Source organism: Anguilla anguilla, chromosome 18 (assembly GCF_013347855.1).
Source record: "Anguilla anguilla isolate fAngAng1 chromosome 18, fAngAng1.pri, whole genome shotgun sequence".
Lineage (NCBI taxonomy): Eukaryota > Metazoa > Chordata > Actinopteri > Anguilliformes > Anguillidae > Anguilla > Anguilla anguilla.
Window position 1 is genome coordinate 366,426 of NC_049218.1, and position 20,453 is coordinate 386,878.

The 20,453-nt window shown below is 45.5% G+C and overlaps 1 protein-coding gene across 4 annotated transcripts in view; it reads left to right on the top strand.

Moving 5' to 3' along the window:
* lrmda (leucine rich melanocyte differentiation associated) overlaps window positions 1–20,453 on the top strand; it is a 212,202-nt gene that overhangs the window by 81,665 nt on the left and 110,084 nt on the right. Inside the window, exon 1 of one of the 4 annotated variants that reach the window (XM_035399916.1) lies at window positions 15,623–15,795. The exons of the other annotated variants lie outside the window; for them this stretch is intronic. Coding sequence (XP_035255807.1) covers window positions 15,656–15,795 — 140 coding nt within the window. The 5' untranslated portion in view covers window positions 15,623–15,655. Of the gene's footprint in view, window positions 1–15,622; window positions 15,796–20,453 lie in introns of those variants that run through there. 4 annotated transcript variants of the gene reach the window in all.

Genomic DNA, 20,453 nt, shown 5'->3' on the forward strand with positions numbered 1-20,453 from the left:
TGATCTGCGTAAATCTTTCTCTAACACCGCTGTCAGTGCAAAGCTGATGTCGCGGAAGCCATTTTAGGATTAAATATATTTGTGGGCTAAGCCCTTGATGACTAACCTGCCCTAAAGCACTTGTCTGTCACTTAAAGGGGCAAAGTTCAAGTCCAGTCTAGACTACGGTTAAAAGAAAAACATGCCATTAAATGCACTTGCCTCAAGTTTGTCAAATCAGAGGTCACAGACTCTCTGCTGATCTATCCTTGCACTAAGACTTTGATCCTTCTGTTGTTCTGAATCACTGTATGGTATTATATAGCCTTTATGAGTCATTATCATACAGGATGTATGTTAAGTCAGACTCTCCACTTTCAAATGGTTACAGGTGTTTTGAACTAATTTCAGTGTACATGTCTGTGGTATCAATGCCAGAGTTCAGATGCACCTTAAAGTAATAAATGCTCACACTATGGATTCATTATTTTATATGAGCAGTTTAAAGTTTTATTATGAACACCTCCATCTTTCTGTTTTGTGTAGTTATTGCATCACCCTCCTTTACAGTTGAAATGTGTTCCTTTTCCCTGTTTGGTGTTAGTTAAGATAGTAAAGATAGTTCTCCATAGTAAAGATAGTTCTCCATAGTAAAGATAGTGCTCCATGGTAAAGGTGGTAAAGATAATGCTCCACAGTGAAGATAGTGCTCCATAGTGAAGATAGTGCTCCATAGTGAAGATAGTGCTCCATAGTAAAGATAGTGCTCCATAGTAAAGGTGGTAAAGATAGTGCTCCATAGTGAAGATGGTGCTCCATAGTAAAGATAGTGCTCCATAGTGAAGATGGTGCTCCATAGTAAAGAGAGTGCTCCATAGTAAAGGTGGTAAAGATAGTGCTCCATAGTGAAGATAGTGCTCCATAGTGAAGATAGTGCTCCATAGTAAAGAGAGTGCTCCATAGTAAAGGTGGTAAAGATAGTGCTCCATAGTGAAGATGGTGCTCCATAGTAAAGATAGTGCTCCATAGTGAAGATGGTGCTCCATAGTAAAGAGAATGCTCCATAGTGAAGATGGTGCTCCATAGTGAAGATGGTGCTCTATAGTAGAGAGAGTGCTCCATAGTAGAGAGAGTGCTCCATTGTAAAGACCCCAGCCTCCATTCTGTTGGTGGTCGTGCACACCTAGTCTTATCGCCCCCCGTAAAGCCTGTGTGTGTCCCGCTGTGTCCTGCCTGGGTTCTGTGCTGTGATTCAGAGACTCTCTGCTCTGCCGTTCTGTGACCTTTCCCAGTGAGCAAGGCTCCTGATGGCGTCTCGGAGAGCCGGGGGGGGCGGGGGGGATTGAGCCATTTCACCCCCCCCCCCCCCCAGGAGTCTGACGCTTCCCCTCCACCGTTTATTCCAAAGCTATCATTTTCTCAGGTTCATAGCTGAAAAACGGCATCGATTGGCGGGATGATAGATGCTGAGGACTTGTGTATTGGCACAGCCATTGACAGCTCTGGCTGAATTCTGCATCTCATTATTACCCTGGGCTAAATGATACACCTTGCGGGAAACAGAGGTGCAGTCGATAGCTCTCTGCATTGTTCCAGCCGGCGCTATTGAGCGGGGTGCCATGGGCCTGTGAATTAGCCCGTCAGAAAGAGCGCTTCTGTCAGCCAGCGCCATAATTAAACAAAACACAGACCGAGGGGAGGCATGGGGCTGTCGGCCCAGGACCCTGTCAAACCATAAGTGATCTCCGAGGTGAATGGATTAGACTGAAGAATCTTTTTCGACGTGCTGCACTTTTCGGTTTTGCAGGGCTCAATATTAATGTCTGCTCAGACCTAGCGAGCCGCTGCTCATCTGATCTGGATGGGGGCGGGGCTTGGGCCCAGTTTAAGGGAGGAGGCAGTTACTTTTACTTGGATGATCACAAGCTTAATTTGAACTCTGCTCATTAAAGGAAGCAGATAATAGTCTCCTGAACTGATAGTAATCCTCCTCTTCAGGTCTTCTTGTATTTGTCTTTTTGTCGTTTTCCTTCTGAATTGTAATTCCCATTCGGTTCTTAGGCCCATTCCACCTCTGCACAGTGTTCAGTGTTACAGAGTGCATATGGGCCCTATTGGACAGGAAGCCATACATCCCATTTCCTGCGAGGCAGAAGAGAACGCGATACCACTCCCCCCGCACCCCCCCCTCAACCCAAAGAAAATCCACAAGTGCTTCAGAATCAGTTGTGAAGTCAGTCACTTTTTTTTTCTTTTCTAAAGGTAGGCAGAGTAGCAAATTGTGAAGTTGTATTTAGCAGCAGTTATTTTACCTTTCACTGGATTAGACAAACCCTCTCCCGCGCTGACAGCAGTGAAGTAAAGTGGTATAATGACGGCAGTTTGTTTCGGGGCGCGGGTGCATGTCTTGTCTGGTGATTTCGCATTTAGCGCTTGAGTGGCATGGAGCGTGCGGCCCTGCCCTGAGCAGGGAGGGTAAACTCCCCATTGTGGCGTCGCGGGCTCCAGCCCCAGGTCCCTCCGGCTGTGCCCAGCGCTGGAGAGCGGGTCTGGAGCGGGCGTCGTGGGTCCGGCTCCCCGTGGAGCACATTAGCCTGAGAGCCGAGCGCTTTGATCGCCTCACAGCTGTTCTCCCTGGGAAGGGTCCCTAACCCGGGTGTGATCACAGGTGCCTGACTGCTCGGAGGTGTTCAGTGCAGAGAAAAGGTGGGTGGGGGTTTTCAGAAGGACTTGGGGCTGTTCTGCGTTTCTCCTGACCTGTTTCTGGGGTTATGACCTCACTCATAAACTACCCAATAAAAAAACATTTAAAAACAAGCGGTAAATGCACATCATACATTCTTTTCTAAGGCTAAACTAAACATATGCAAATACAAATATACAGGTTTTCACATTAATTTTGCAATTCAAACAGAAAGTAATTACCCAAAACACTACAGCATTTCATTAATGAGTGGCCAGCCCACACAACCTGCTTTTTGGTGATCTACTGAACACATTAACTGCATAATTAAAGCCATAGTTTGTGGAGGAAATGACCTCTTTCGCCATTTTGGGTTTCTCTAAGTTGCTGATTAGAAGGACACTGGTGAGAGAGAACCCTTGTTTAACAGCCAGGTCTAATTTAGCAGTGGACCTGTATTTACTGTGGTTTAACCCTCTGAAGCACAGGTTTTTGTAATGTTGAAATTCAGCATTCTAGGGCCCCATTGCTTTCCGTTACCAGTAGTGATTGTTACATCAGCATTAGAATGTTCAGATAAGAATGTTCTAATCACATATTTGTGATCGTACACCTGAAAGGGTTAATGTTCAGTAAGTTTAGGATAACAGAAGATAACAACAGAAAGAATCCAAATGTCCAATATCTAATATCTGAGTATCCTCTTTGGTTCCTTCAGAGGCTGGAAATACTGGGAGTTGTGAACTGAACAATACATTTTTGATTTTGCATGATTAAAAATCTTTAATTAAGTATGGCAAGACAGTACTGTCAGCTTGTTTTATTCCTCATGGTGAAATCTGTGATTAATGATATCTGAAAACAATAAAAAGGCAATCTGCAGAAATAATTTATGCAGTTAGGGCAGCTCAGATTTCTCTTGTGTTTTAGACATCAGAACTTCTTGATTAACTGAAATTCCAGTAATGTTTATTAGCGTTCCAAAAATGGATTCCTAACTCAGCTGTACAACTGTGTCTAGTTTTGCCAGTCACAGTGATTCCCCGAATGGAAGTGATGTGGAAGGAATTATTGTGAATAGTAATTCTTTTGAATGATTATCTGTATATCAAGTTACAATAACTATTTGTGAATCAAAATATTTAAAAAATAAAATAAATACATATTTATATCTGTATAGACCATATCATTTTATATTTTGATAATCTCTGATTAAACCATTACAAGTGCCAGTATTTTGATTATTTTTGTTTTTTTGTTCATGTAGAAGTGAATTTTCTTTTGCTTTCCTCAGATACCGTTGTGACTGAAATGGCTGTAGTTTGCGCCTCCTCTTCCTGCAAGTTTGCCTTTTTAACAGAAGCCCATGAGGCCTGCTCAGTGGCTCTCCTTCGGTTTTCTTAGCTGGTGCCCCCCTAGGTGGTGTCCCCCCAGGTCTAAACTGGTGTCCCCCCCGGTGGTGTCCCCCCAGGTCTAAACTGGTGTCTCCCCTGGTGGTGTCCCCCCAGGTCTAAGCTGCTGCCCCCCCCCCAGGTCTAAGTTGGTGCCCCCCCCCCCCAGGTCTAAGTTGGTGCCCCCCCCCCCAGGTCTAAGTTGGTGCCCCCCTCCCCCCAGGTCTAAGTTGGTGCCCCCCTCCCCCCAGGTCTAAGTTGGTGCCCCCGTCCACCCAGGTCTAAGTTGGTGCCCCCCCCCCCCCAGGTCTAAGTTGGTGCCCCCCCCCCAGGTCTAAGCTGGTGCCCCCAAGCATCAGATGGGCTCTATACAAAAGCACTCTTCATGTTTTTAAACACAGGCCGTGAATCACTTCAGTCTTTGGCACATTTGTGGAAACTGCACACAGTAAAATGTGTACAGATCATTTTAAATCAGAATAGCACAATCCCTAATGCCCTATCAATATATTTCCTGTTGGTGGAAGCAAAGTCTCTTATTTGACATACTGAAGGGAAAATGGCTTCAGACAGGCTGGTTTTGAGCAGTATTTCCCTTCAGACCTTTATTTATAATATTCTTTAATGACTGGCAATGTTGGCCAAGCATGATCTGAAAGTTGAGTAGTACATTTTGAGTGTTTCTAGGTGGTCAGTGTGTTTGGTATTGTTTCAGCAGCAGATGGAAGCAGCCTAAATTATATTTTCCTTAGCAGATGGCGTAATCATAGCCTCGTTTCAAACTTTCAGTGTGATGCAGGGATATATTACAAAGCATGTGGCATTAGGCGGTTGCATTGATATTTATCAGACCACACAATACGAGAGGTGTAGAGGCTATTGAAAAAGTACAAAGAAGGGCAACTAAGTTGGTTCCAGGTATGAAATGTAAAAGTGATGAGGAAAGTCTTTGCACTGAGGCATACAAAGGCACACCCAGAAAAAAATATTTTGTCTTCTGGTTTTTGGCTTTATGTAGTCAGTGTCCTAAGAATATTTTTCACTGTGGTTGTTAATGAACACTCTCAGGAACTAGTGATGTTCATTTTCAGACTAAAATACAAGCATCCTTTGTGCCCCTAGTGTTTTATTTTTATTGCAACCAGAACTGAAGCATGGATTGATCTGTGACTTAAAAACCCAGAATCAAACTGAACCATTGAGTTTTTGAACTATTGGCCCATTAATCATTCCATTTACTTTAGAGTTGGATTTCACCTTGATGTTGCAATATTTCTTTGTTTCTGCTTGGTGTGTTCTTTATTTTGTGTAATATTGTTATAAGCACTCAGCTGTGTAATTCATATAGATACACCTTCATCCTAAATGGCTAAACAAGGGAGTCCTTTTCTTATGTAAATATTGATAAAAAGAATGAAAGGGATTTTGAAAAGTTTATGAAAAAAACATTTGTAATGTGAAAATAGTGAGTAATTTGGGGGGTGGGGGCACAGACCATTCTTTAGTTTTCTGTGATGAGTGGAAAGAGATGTTTGATGTGCAACTTTATTTTATGACTGTTTACTGGTTAACTCTTTAAAGCTCCAAGATCACAAAAATGTCATTAGAATGTTCTTAGCTGAACATTCCAACGCTGATGTCACAATCACTGCTGGTAACTGAAAGCAGTGGAGTTCTAGAACACTTACAATTTTGAAAAAAAAAAAAAACATTCCAAAAATTCTTACACTTCAAAGGGTTAAATCTGGTTGAAGTGCTCCTCAAAAATATGACTATTTTGTACACAGCGTGTGAATATATTTTTGGTTCTTTTACCCATAATTCTGTCTTGCATGCTGACAACACCTCAGTTAAAAAAAGAAAAGCGATTTTGCCCTGATGCTCCTAACAGGTGCTGCTCTTTTCACACTGCCATCTCCACATGGTGAGTGACACCTTCATGACACGCTGGCAAGTGATTGGCTGGCAAAGGCCATGCAGCCATTAGATGACCCCAGCAAACCCGTCCTATTAATACCCGGTGACCTAATGTAAGCAAGATGTAGGTCTGGAAAATCTCCCACATCTTATTTATGTGACAGGGCATGTTCAGCAGCCAGAGTGTGCAGTTCCACCAGCTGCTGTAACTGCAGGCGACACCAGGGGTACTGGAGCCTGCTCCAGACGTGAATATGGAGACTGCTACTGTTTCCCACTCAAACACGCTTGATAAGTCAGCCGGTTTGGGGTGCTGGGGGTACAGGTGATTCAGTGGGTTTGGGGTACTGGGGGTACAGGTCAGTCAGTGGGTTTGGGGTGCTGGGGGTACAGGTCAGTCAGTGGGTTTGGGGTGCTGGGGGTACAGGTCAGTCAGTGGGTTTGGGGTGCTGGGGGTACAGGTCAGTCAGTGGGTTTGGGGTGCTGGGGGTACAGCTGACTTATGGGGAATTATGAGCTGAGTAGGCTCAGTGCGGTGTTCAGGCAGTCAGTGAGCAAGGGGAGAGCAGGCTCGGTACGGTGTTCAGGCTGTGAGTGTGGTCAGTGTTTTTTGCCTGCTGGTTGACCGCGCGGCTCCTGCCCCCCCCCCCCCCCCCATTTTGTTTTCTGCCCTCCTTAGTTTCTGAGTCTGTCAGTCAGTGTGCTCTTTGATCAGAGCTGGCAGGCGCTTGATTCAGATAAGACTGCTTCGTGTGTGCGGCCAGTCCACACCCTAAATTGAATCACGGAGGAAAGAGGTTTTTCTAATGGTGAAACAAATTAACATTCAAGCCTTGCTATCTGCAATTATTTCTATTAAGTTCAACCAAAAAAAAGACAAAAGCAAAAAAAAAAAACAAACAAACAAACCCCATAAGTTCTGGAAAACGAATGCGCCTCAATGGTTGGCCCTTATTTTTCCTATTATCGAATAAAGGAAACCGTAATAAAAGGTTGCTCCTGATCAATAAGATAAACAAGCGAAAAAGCGAGTGACTGAAAGATTAATTTATTGCTGTTTTATTGGTGGAGAAAATGCCGACTTCACTGCAGAGGTGATTTATTTGGCTGTAACTTTTTGTGACGGCAAAAAGGCGAGGAACTGGCTAAAATAGAATATTTAACAACGGTTAAGGTCTCCTTATACAGCTCTGCTTTTTCATTAGGAACTAATTGATGTTGGGATGTGGTGAAGTGTGTTATCAATCTTTATTTGTATGCTCTGCTCAGACGTTGATCAATGAAAATTGCTTTCCTTTGTTGACTATATTGGACATTATATAGCAACCACAAGCAGGGCCATGTAATAGTGTTTATAAGATCCAAGCAGGAGGATCAATAGTGCATTGAAATAAAAAGATGAAATTACTTTTCGGATGATGAGGAATTCCAGGGCCCTCCAGACTTTAAAACTTTTCTTTTAGTTTTACTAATAATTCAATTTAAAAAAAAGAAAAACCATTTCAAAGTTTTGCTTCAAGCCCATAAAATTTCCTCTGAAGCCCATATATTTTGCCGGATGAAATGCTCATGAATTATGAATGAACATACTGCAGTTCCGCACTATTACCCTCCAGGTTCGCTGATTTCTGTCTGTGAATTTTGTTGTTTTCTTAGGTCAAGGAAAACTGGAGCATTCTGGGAAATATGATTTGTATGATTTTTCATTCATCATACCAAAGCAGGCTAATCACCGCTTCTATCCTCATTTTACTTTGAAATTACATTTATTGTTCACATAATGAGTTTACTCATTAATTATTTAAGGTACTGCGATTTGGCTAATCCACGTTGGACTGCACCTGAGCTGCAAGTTCCTGTTTGCAGAGCATCTTCATGAAGTTAGTTTGCCTCACAGCACTGTGTCAGAAGCTCGTAAGCCATGGAGGTGTTTGGTTTACTGTTTGAGATGGAGATGGGAAACTGTTGAAAGTGCAGGCTAAAGCACAGTGCTATCTCTGGTAGAAGGCCCATTTACGCGACACACAGGCGATAGCTTTGGCCACCTACTGCATGGGTCTGCGCTGAACACCTCATTTTGGACACTTGGATATTTTTAGATTTATGGTTCACCCAGTTGAGGTGCTTGCTGGATATGTCCAAATGAAGTGGCATGTAAAAATGCATGTTTGCAAGAAATCGCTTGCATGGTGTAAAATCCTTTTCTACCTTTTAAAAGCCAAAATCCAACAACAAAAACAACGACAACAAAATTGGAGCAGTAAATTGCTTCTCCTTGCTGCTTAAACTGATTGCGACAGAGAGTTCAATACACAAGAACAAAAGAATGTTGGATGCGGCCTAATTCTGTCGTCTGGAATTGATATAGTACTGTGCCAATCTAGTCTCCAAAACCCCAAGGGTTTTACTCCACAACAGAAAGCATTATAAATATTATTAATTGGCTAGATCAATTAGAAAAGTCAATATGTTGATATGTCATTATTAATTATTATTTTATGTTGCAGCTTTAATTCATAAAGTAGATTGAAACTGCAGAAAATCTCTTTCATGGTGTGTGCTTAACATGTCCATATGATATATGTCCGTGCGGGTATCGTACAGTAAGTGTTGCAGCGTGTTTTCAGCGTTTTTATAGTTCGTGTTTGTCTTTCAGATGAACGCATGGTGATTGCTGTTTGGTCTCCTGTATGATTTACGGCTGTAATGTGACATTTTTCCTTCAGCAGTCTGACGGCTCGTCACAGTGCCAATCAGCAGGCGATGCGTACGCTTCACTCAGACACAGGCTCAGCAGCACAGCTCTTCACTCAGGCACAGGCTCAGCAGCACAGCTCTTCACTCAGACACAGGCTCAGCAGCACAGCTCTTCACTCAGGCACAGGCTCAGTAGCACAGCTCTTCACTCAGGCACAGGCTCAGTAGCACAGCTGTTCACTGAGACAGGCACAGTAGCACAGCTCTTCACTCAGAGACAGGCGCAGTAGCACAGCTCTTCACTCAGACACAGGCGCAGTAGCACAGCTGTTCACTCAGACACAGGCGCAGTAGCACAGCTCTTCACACAGGCTCAGTAGCACAGCTCTTCACTCAGGCACAGGCTCAGTAGCACAGCTCTTCACTCAGGCACAGGCTCAGTAGCACAGCTCTTCACTCAGGCACAGGCTCAGTAACACAGCTGTTCACTGAGACAGGCGCAGTAGCACAGCTCTTCACTCAGACACAGGCGCAGTAGCACAGCTCTTACGTGCACTTCACACAGATTGCACTCTCTCCCTCTCTGTGTATTCTTATAGTAAAGTACTGTAGAAGCATGTATTCTTACAGTAATGTACGGTAGAAGTGTGTTCTGACAGTAAAGTATTGTATTAGTGTAGGTTCTTACAGTTACGTACTGTAGAAGTGTGGATTCTTACAGTGAAGTAAGACTTTGCAATGAACTGTGGGAGCTTGAGGTTTGCAATGAACTGTGGGAGCTTGAGGTCGAGGAAACAGTGTGTTTGAGTGCCCTCTCTCAAATAAAGGTCATATGGACATGCCGAATTTCTCAATTTACAGAGGCTAAGCACAAACACGTGTTTGTATGATTGTGTTATTCAACACATAAAGATAATGACAACTATCCCACAGAATGAATGCCATGTCCATATGTATTTAACAGCTGTGGATTTCCTCTCTCCAGTGACACTGGGGACAATTTTAGAGGACTTTGTAGAACACAGTCCTGTTTTATAAAGAGGGCATTACACATACATAGGTTGTTTACTAATACTAAAGATACACTTTTGGGTGAATTTTCCCTTTAGATGAGATGAGTTGAAATTTGATCATTTAGATTATCCATAATAAGTTGAATTCGTGTTTTAATGTATGTATAATAATTAGAAATTTCCAAAAAGTAAAAATTGTGATTCAGCACTTTTTGTCTATAAAAGTGTTCTTTTCTTTCTTAGTGATTTTTGCTCTCAAAAATTTATGCAGCATTTTTGTAGCTATGACCCATTGATTATTTACCTTCTCGGCTATCCCCTAGAGTTCAGAAAAAGGCCCTCGATTCCCACAATTGCGAAAGCAGATGCCACACCGTGGCATTTTAACTGCAGACTGCGTGAGCAATTCCTCTTGCCTCTAAATCCATAACCAGCTGTAGATCAAACGAGCCCTGATTTATTAAGCATAAGTCAATGTGATTTGTATGTCTATAGCTGTGTTTGTTTAAGTCAACATTTCTTGGGCCTATAAATATATCGCCTTTTTATGTTGGTCTTGAGGGATGCATTGGCTGAATGGCTGAGCTGAACTCAATGTAAAAGTCAGTCAGCGGATTATGTCTGTCATCGGCCCATTGGATGTCTGCCATGGAAACCATAACGACCTGGGCCTGCGCTCTTAAAGGGCCAGCGATAATAATGCTTCAGTGATAAGGTTGTTTAGCACGTTATTTAAGCCCTCTGTCACCGTCCTTCCAAAGGACGATTGGCCGAATCCAGCTGCTCGTCGACCCCCTCCTGTTTCTCGATTGGACGGAGGGAAAGGGGCGTGGCCCAGCTGTTGTGGGTTAATGTGTGAGCGGTGAGAGAGCGGGGAGAGAGTGGCCAGAGAGCGACGGGAGAGCGGGGAGAGAGCGGCGCGCAGGCCGGTGCCCACCGCGTGAGGAGCGCTCTCTCCATGATGAATGAGGCCCAGGACACATTAGTGGGTAAAAACTTGCGGCGCGGATGAACGCCATTAGCCGTGAGGAATGGGCAGGACGCGGCGGGCCGGGCGCGGCACACAGATGTTGTGTTATTGCGCCGGCATCCTTCATCCCGCGTACGACCATTAATAACCCTGAAGGTGATCCTCTGCTTTTATTTAATAGGCACAAAGAAATATGGCACCCCGAGATGCCGGGAAATGTTGAATACACACTTTTGCACCGGCTTTAAAGAGGCGCCAGGCACTCCTGCTTCCAGTGAGGGATGGGAGCTGTGCTGGAAGGGTCTGGCGTACAGTACAGCACCTCTGGAAGGGTCTGGCGTACAGTACAGCACCTCTGGAAGGGTCTGGCGTACAGTACAGCACCTCTGGAAGGGTCTGGCGTACAGTACAGCACCTCTGGAAGGGTCTGGCGTACAGCACAGCACCTCTGGAAGGGTCTGGCGTACAGCACAGCACCTCTGGAAGGGTCTGGCGTACAGCACAGCACCTCTGGAAGGGTCTGGCGTACGGTACAGCACCTCTGGAAGGGTCTGGCGTACAGCACAGCACCTCTGGAAGGGTCTGGCGTACAGCACAGCACCTCTGGAAGGGTCTGGCGTACAGCACAGCACCTCTGGAAGGGTCTGGCGTACAGCACAGCACCTCTGGAAGGGTCTGGCGTACAGTACAGCACCTCTGGAAGGGTCTGGCGTACAGTACGCTGGCTTTCCTGTACGTCTGTTTGCTTCTTCTTTGGAGGGTCTTGAGGCCTGAGAACAGCGGGTCCAGTCCAAAGATCATAAACTACGTCCAGTTGAATAAAATGACATTAAATGCTCTGTGCCTTTGGGATTTAAGGATATTTGTTTTTATCCTCTTCAGTTTACCTTTTTTTGGTGCGTACTATATGAGGAGATTCTGTGCACAACTGTCTTTAGAGATGAAGAAGCATAAAGGAACAGTGAAAAATAAAAAGTATTATTTAAAAAATATTATGTTCAATGCCACTTTAAAGTATGAAGAATAAAGTGACATGTTGAGGGAAATGTTTGATGGGCTGAGTGTCAGAGTGCTGTGGCGTGGCAGGGGGACTCTGTGGTAAATTGCACAGGCTTGCTCTCTGGGCTCCATCTTGGCTCTAACCGTCCTATTTCATAAACAATCCGAGACAGATCGGGTTTACAAAGAATAATGTCCAAGCCCCAAAGAATCCTGCTGCCAATAAATCTTAATAGAAGTAGTGAGATTCCAGCCGGCTGCCTCCATCTGGTTTTTTTGTTTTTTTTAAGCTGGGCCGCGCTCAGCCTCCCCTCCCTGGTGAGGTTCCGCATGTTCTCCCAGAGGTTAGCCATTGTGGCTCTGATCGCCACAGTTTACCATGAAACAGGACTACGTGCGTGCAACCTATGCAAATCGACAAAACCCAGTCAAGATGGGTTATCTCCCCACGGCCTGCTAAGAGCCGAGCGTCGCTCCGCAAACGAGTCCGGAAAGAGGGGGCGCAGTAATGGGGGGTTATACGGATTGTGGGGGGGGCGGGGGCGGGGGCGGGGGCGGGGGGGGGGGGGGGGGGGGTGGGGGTCACTGCTGCTGCGCTTGGGCTGACCGCAGGATGGAGGATAAACTCCGGTGGCCGACGTCGGCTCTCGTTTTAAATACTGAAATTAGCGCCCTCCGCGTGGACGCTGTCGCTCCAGCGAGTCGCCCCTGGAAAGCCCCCCCTCCCGCCCCTTCAAAGGGGAATTTCGGACTGGATTTGGAATGCCACGTCACCCCCCCCCCCCCCCCCCTTTTCCGGCGGGTCGAATCGTGAGACGGGACCGAGCGGTAAACCTCGGCCTTGTTTCAGCCGCGCTCGCTGTAAATGTGTAGGCCTCGCGCAAATTAGCAGTGTCACTCGCTCCAGCAGGGATGGCTGCTCTCCACATTACTTTCCCTCCCTCCCCCTCTTATATGACATCAGGGAAAACTCACGCTGTACCAGATATATTAAGTAGCTTTGGAAGAATTGCTGTGGTGGAACTTGTCTCTAAAAGGCTCTCTTAAGGGCAATAAGGAACTGCTTTGATGTTTCTGCTTTTCTTGTACTTTGCCTTGAAACGCTTGCTCCTCTCAAAGTCCAAAACGGCTTTTGCAGACGATGTGCCTGATTGTGCCGAAGCGAATCTCGGATTTCTGTCACGAGTCCAGCCTCTTAAAGAGCCATAAAGGCTGATCTGAGAGGTAATGGCAGCTCGTTTCCCTCCTGCCTCCTGACGCCCCCACAACACCCCCCAAGGACCACGGGCACAGCAGAATTTAGGTTTTACATCCCCATTTTAATCACATTTTTTTATTAAAATCACTTTGCTCTGATTTGTAATGTGTGCTCATGTTTTTAAACTTCAAACAAAGCAGTTTATAGTTTTGTAGTCTTATAGTGCGCATAATTCTATTTTTAATTCTGGCTGCTGTTGAAAATGTGTACCTCGTCTGAAATGCCTGATTGTGTTTGACATCCACTGTCGTTCCCACATCCACTGTCGAATTTGGAGGAACGCATTCCGATGCATGTTTCATCCGGAATGTGCCACGGCTAATGCTAACCAGGCCTTTACATTGAACCACTGCTAATGCTAACCAGGCCTTTACATTGAGCCACTGAGCCACTCCTAATGCTAACCAGGCCTTTACATTGAGCCACTGAGCCACTCCTAATGCTAACCAGGCTTTACACTGAGCCACTCCTAATGCTAACCAGGCCTTTACACTGAGTCACTGCTAATGCTAACCAGGCTTTACACTGAGCCACTCCTAATGCTAACCAGGCCATTACACTGAGCCACTGTAATGCTAACCAGGCTTTTACACTGAGCCACTGCTAATGCTAACCAGGCTTTTACACTGAGCCACTCCTAATGCTAACCAGGCCTTTACACTGAGCCACTCCTAATGCTAACCAGGCCTTTACACTGAGCCACTCTTAATGCTAACTAGGCCTTTACACACTGAGCCACTCCTAATGCTAACCAAGCTTCACACTGAGCCACTCCTCATGCTAACAAAGCTTCACACTGAGCCACTCCTAATGCTAACCAGGCCTTTACACTGAGCCACTCCTAATGCTAACCAGGCCTTTACACTGAGCCACTCCTCATGCTAACCAGGCTTTTACACTCAGCCATTGACTTATTCCAAATGTGCCGCAGTCATTTCTCCTCCTGCTTCGGGAAGATAAATTAGCCACTTCTAAATAATGCAGTGAACCCTAATTCTCTTTGATTAGTAGCGAGTTAGGTGATAGCGACCCATTGAAATTGGTCATCAGCATAAATAATGAGTGAATGAACTGATAAAATGCAAACTCACCAGGAATCATAAATCAAATGAAATCCACTTGCTGTGGAAGTCACTGAAATTAGAAGTCCATGCTCCTATTAATTATGTTGCCTTCTGAAGGGGACAGAGTTATAAATCAGCTGTGAAAGGCACTCGGTCGGTTCACAGAAGGAGCGGGACTGCAGGCGAATGGGCTTGTATACGCTGCTAATGGTTTCTTAAATAACCCACCTGTGCAGGCAGCACCTGGTCGCTATGGTACCAGGAAGGGTCAGCGATTCCTGATAGGGCATCGCCGTGTTACCTAGAAGGATCACCGATGTGCGATTGGCCAGCGGCACGGTACCTGGAGGGGTGTGTCCGAGGACAGACTTTGAGGCTTTTTTTTTTTTTTTTTTTTTCTTGGGTTGCCAAAACATCACAGTTTTATCTGGCATTTTTCTTTATTTATTTATTTGAATATGTATGAAATGGACAATTATGTAACTCATAGTTTCTCTATATTTTGCCGAATGTGTTAGACCTCCCCATGTACATTTTTCCCAAAACAAAATTTGAGATGTTTGCATTTATTATGGTTTATTTACTTTGAATTTCTGACTAATTACCTATCCACAAAAGTGGCAATATGTCTCTTTTAAAAACAACTTTCGGCAAGCCTGCTCTACTGATAAGATTATCTTGATGTTGAGCTAACATCACACATAGTTAGTGGGCCTGTGGGTGACTTGGCATCTGTGGGGGTCCTCTCAGTGAAATGGTGTTTTTGCAGACTTGTTGCTTCCCTAACATTACAACTGATGAGCAGCATACCGTGGACAGCTTTGTCATTTATGTCAATATCAAAATATCGGGACTGTACAATCACAGAAGTTCTGTATCCAACATTTAAATCATCACAATCGTCTGACATTTTGTTCATATCACTGCTTTTCCTGTTGTGCATCTTTAGTTGTCTCATACCTCTGCAGTATGTCTGAAATGAATGTTTGTTTCATGTCCTTATGAAATGTGAAGCAGCGTGTCTCACCTACAGAAACCTCTCTCTCAGCTCAGCAGTAGGGATCAGACTCATATCTCACACGGACAGTCCTTATCTCTTTTATCCTCCTTTATTTCGCATCCTTTGCTGTTTTAGGACAGAATTATTCCATCTGGCTCTATGGCGTTTTCCCCTGTTTAATGATCCTTAGCAGGGTTTCCCTTACACACAGGAAGTCTTTTCACTGATCGCTTGACATTGTTTCATACAAAACTGTGTAAAACATTGTGTACATAATGAGTAATCATACGCATAAAAATGTTTTAAGCTCCTGCATTGCTTCATATTTCTGGAGTGCTGTAAGCGCATGGATGGCCACTGAAGCCCAGCACACCCGTTTGTGTGGTCTTTGGATCTTGTGTGGTCTGTAAATGGGACACGAGACACCGCTCGATGACATCATGTAATCGCCTTTTGTTCTGTCCCCCCCAAACGACCCCCCCCCCCAAGGCCTGCTTGAACCATTCTGGGCGCTAAGGTTATTTAGCTTCAGTCCTCTCAGTGTCTACCACCTCACCCATACGTGTTACTCTCACTCTTACACACACATATATATTTCACGTCTGATAGAGGCAGCGCTGGAAGTGTTGGAATGGGACCCGGGGGAGCGGCTGAGGCCCAGCGGACCCTGGATCTCATTCTCAGATGGAGTGTTTCTCTGGTGAACCCGCAAACACCGCCATCATCAATCACCGCTCCCTCCCTGGGTTAGCCATGGCTGTGAGGACTAACTCGCCAAGGAAGGCCATTAGAATAATTGCCTCCTCGTGCTATAGATGTGTGAGGTACATTTGTTTTCTTTAATGTGATAAATTGTTACCGGGTCAAATAGTTTATCCTTGGGATTGTCCTTAATATGCGCACATTGTGCTGTCGACAGAATGAAACATTAGTTTGCATGCGCGTGTACTGCAGATGATTTGAAAGTTTTGTGAGTGTATTCTAGTTTTATTTATAGATCGGTCCTCTAATGCAGAGAAGTCTATCAGTAACTACACTGTACAGGAGTCACTCACTAAGTATACTGTAATATACAGCGTAATAAACTATACAGAAGAGTAACTATACTGTTATGCGAAGGAGAGTGACAGTAACTTTGCTGTAATGTTTTGTGAGGAGTCAGTCATATGAATGTATTTAATGTAGGACAGAATATATGGCCAATTCTAAATTCCGGTAATGGGCGTCAGTTTGAAGTGGCAACCCAATCCTTCTCCTCTTTCCAGTAAATGTTATTTTGCTTAAACTACAGATTACTGCAGACCGCCGAGCTGGGCTTGTTTTGAAAGGCAGTAAATGACTGTGGACAGCGCGCGCGGGAGATGTGCCGTGTAAGCGCTACGGGGAAAGAAAGCGATGCGATGCGCTTATTAGATTTTACTGTCTTACTGCAGGAGCGAACGCCGGGTTTTTTAACGTGTCTGCTGTTTTTTAGCGTCAGCAGTTTGCATGGATTCTGGGAAGGTCAAATGAAGCGAGTGGGACTCGCGGCGAGCTCGTCTCAGATCCTTCTGTGCGCTACATGCTATCAATTTGTGGCATTTTAAGAGGGCGTTACTTTGCACCGCTAGCAATCACTGTGACATGTCTGTTCGTGCCGAATGGGTTCGTATAAATAGTAATCTGGGTCAGTGACAAACTGACATTAGTTTTACTTTAATGGGTTCGCTGCTTGGGAAAAGCAGTGCTTTGTTGGCATGTAAAGCGGTGGAAGCGCATTGTAATGAACACACAGCTCTTTTGGCGGTACAGGAATAATGGCGGACGGGGTTTTGTGCTGTACAGAAACGCGGGGCCCGGTTCAGCCTCCGACCTCAGCACCGTTTCCCTAAACGGACCTGCTGCTCGTCCCGGTCAGTGCTCATTACCTGTGGAACCAGCTCAGTGCTCATTACCTGTGGAACCAGCTCAGTGCTCATTACCTGTGGAACCAGCTCAGTGCTCATTACCTGTGGAACCAGCTCAGTGCTCATTACCTGTGGAACCAGCTCAGTGCTCGTTACCTGTGGAACCAGCTCAGTGCTCATTACCTGTGGAACCAGCTCAGTGCTCCTTACCTGTGGAACCAGCTCAGTGCTCATTACCTGTGGAACCAGCTCAGTGCTCATTACCTGGGGAACCAGCTCAGTGCTCGTTACCTGTGGAACCAGCTCAGTGCTCATTACCTGTGGATGAGCTCAGTGCTCGTTACCTGTGGAACCAGCTCAGTGCTCATTACCTGTGGAACCAGCTCAGTGCTCGTTACCTGTGGAACACGCTCAGTGCTCATTACCTGTGGAACCAGCTCAGTGCTCATTACCTGTGGAACCAGCTCAGTGCTCATTACCTGTGGATGAGCTCAGTGCTCATTACCTGTGGAACCAGCTCAGTGCTCATTACCTGTGGAACCAGCTCAGTGCTCGTTACCTGTGGAACCAGCTCAGTGCTCGTTACCTGTGGAACACGCTCAGTGCTCGTTACCTGTGGAACACGCTCAGTGCTCGTTACCTGTGGAACACGCTCAGTGATAATTTATTCTGGAAGCGCTTTTCTGCTCTCCTGAAGACGCATTAAATCAGCCCTCCGCCCGGCCTCCTCATCCCGCTCCTCTCCCTGAAAAATGAGCCAGATCATATATTTGAATATGTATCCGGCGCATAAAGGCAGCCCTATCCTAACATATTGATTTATTAGAGTCTCTGACATTTTAGTTGTGATCGTTATGTTATATTTATGAGCCGGTTGCCAGATCCCCTCATCATGTTCCCCTAATTTATTTTACATGCTTTTATGGCCGGTTGTGCTCAGCTAGGCTTTATTGCCGCTGTTATTGAAAAGAAAAAAAAAGGCAAGTACTTTTATTGATCAAAATTTACATGTTTATTGCCGTGATCATGATTTATTTAATCTATTTTCTGAAATAGAATGTGGTCTTTAATTTTACTTTTGAAGGCCCTGCTTCAAAATGTTGCACTGGGAGCTTAATAAACTCTCTGCAGCGAGATTTACACCCGCGCATATGAGTGTGTGTGTGTGTGTGTGTGCGTGTGTTTGTGTGTGCACATATGAGTGTGTGTGCGTGTGTTTGTGTGTGTGTGTGTGTGCACATATGAGTGTGTGTGTGTGTGTGTGTGTGCATGCGTGTGCACGCGCATGAGTGTGTATGTGTGTGTGTACGTGTGTGTGTGTGTGCGTGTGCCGTACCTGTGTGCATGTGTGTGTGCTGTACCTGTGTGCATGTGTGCTGTTGGTGGGGGTGGTTTGGGGTGGAGTTGGTTTAGGTTTGTGGTATTTTGGATAGCAGTAGTTTAGGACAGGCAGGGTATGTTTGGGGTATTGGTGTATTGGGGTGGGGGTAGGTTTGGATGGGGCAAGGTATGTTTGGGGTATTGGTGTATTGGGGTGGGGTAGGTTCGGATGGTGTAGGGGAGGATGGTGGATGGGGAGATGGTGTTTTGGGTGAACAGCTAGGGTTTGGGCCATAGTGCAAAATTCACACTCTATTACACAGCGAATGTGGAGACCAGACCAGACTAGTCGAGTGCAGATCTTAGTCCAGTGGCCTGTTCTTCTGCATCAAGCCTTCATCCATAGCTCAGTGTCTCAGGCATCGTCTGCTCTCTCTGTCTCCTGTAGATTAGATAACAGGTTGCCACCTTCTCTTATGGAATGAGCCATTACCCTTTAAAAGAGATGGGTTTATCCTAAAAGGAAACGTTCACATGTTTCTTTCTTACCTTTGTTTGACATGACAGTCTCAGCTATCCAAGGCTTCAGGTCCCAGATGTCACTGTCTGAAGTGTCTAAATGAATGGAAGTCAATTGCAGCTAGTTGGACCATCAATTTTATATGAACAATAAAACAACAAATGCAACCATTAGTGACAGTGAGTCAATGGGCTTTGTGTAAGTTAAACTATACTTGTAATGATATAAGCCATTAAAATGCTTTATTTTCATTTGAAACTATATCATATAACTGTCATCCCCCAGCATGCAAGCAGTGACAGCAGCACTTACAAAGCTGGATTACCTTTGATAGGGGTAATACCAGCTGTAGCAGATCAGGGAAACAAAAAAAAAAAACCATTGAAATTTGCCTGGGAACTTAATATACATCTTTGTAGCTCAAGGCATCGTCACAAAGTGCATATTTAGGATATTTGGCATTAAGATGTAGTTGAGATTAATTCAGAGTGTGTTCCTTAAGGAGAAAACCAGCAGCTGATGTCAGTAAATGGCCCCGCCCCCTGTGGCGGGCGGTAGTAAATCCTGCTGGGCAGAGGCCGTCTGACACCGTTGTCATGGCACCCAGAGAAGATGAATTTGTGGGTGGGGGGGTAGTTTGAAAAGGGCCTGGACGGGGGGAGGATTTAAACCTGAGGCCTGAGGGGGCGGGGCTGTGGTCGGGCCATGTGTGCGTCCTTGCTGTGACATTTAGGCCTGGTATTTGTTTGGCTTTAAATAACGCAGTCCGGACAGTTCCCCTAATAATGGCGCTGGCCTCGGTCGCCTTGCACAGGCGCCAAGGTGACCGTCTCCGAGACGCCAACCCCCCCCCCCCCCCCCCACCTTCCCCCCCACCCTGCCAATAAGCATCTGCCTGTCCAACAGGCTCGTGTCAGTACCTCAGAACCGACACCCCTGTGTTAACATGCCGAACCAATCCTTTTAGAGCCTCTCTGTGCTGATTAGTGGGGCTGCCAGGGTGGGGGGGGGGGGTATGGCTGCTGTGGAACAGTCACTGTCAAAACCTGACTCGAGACCGGGACAGACAGCGCTTTGCAGTTTCGGCCTGTTTCTGGACAATATTTATTATGAAGGAGCATATAAAGGATGTTGCAGGATTGTTGGCCAGATTTGTTTGTGCACGTGTCTCCAGTGGTGAGCTGGAATGCAGTGGAATGCAGTTAACATTAGTTCCCTTTCTCATACGAGCAGTCCAGCTGATGCTGCCCAGATCAGATAGTGGCTCAACTAGGTTGCCCCACTGGGGTGTACCCTTGGTTTGCTATGGGGCTGAACACACGTGTGTGTATGTGTGTGTGTGTGTGTGTGTCAGCGGGAGGGTTGTTATTTATCCAGTCAAATACATTTTCACTGCACGGTAAATCTTTATGACAGTAAATCACTGCCGGTTATATTTGCAGAACATAGTGAGATAGGGGACAGGGGTGGGCCCATCCAGGGCGTACCCACATCCTGGCCTGATCCGGGATGGTTGGCAGCCCCCGCTTACAGGAGCAGCAGTGTAGCACAGTGGATAAGGAACTGGGCTTGTCATATGTTTGATTCCCTGCTAGGACACGGCCGTTGTACCCTTGAGCAAGGTACTTAACCTGAATTGCTTCAGTATATATCCAGCTGTATAAATGGATGCAATGTAAATGCTGTGTAAAAGTTGTGTAGGTCGCTCAGGATAAGAGCGTCTGCTAAATGCCTGTAATGTAATGAGTGAAGTAGG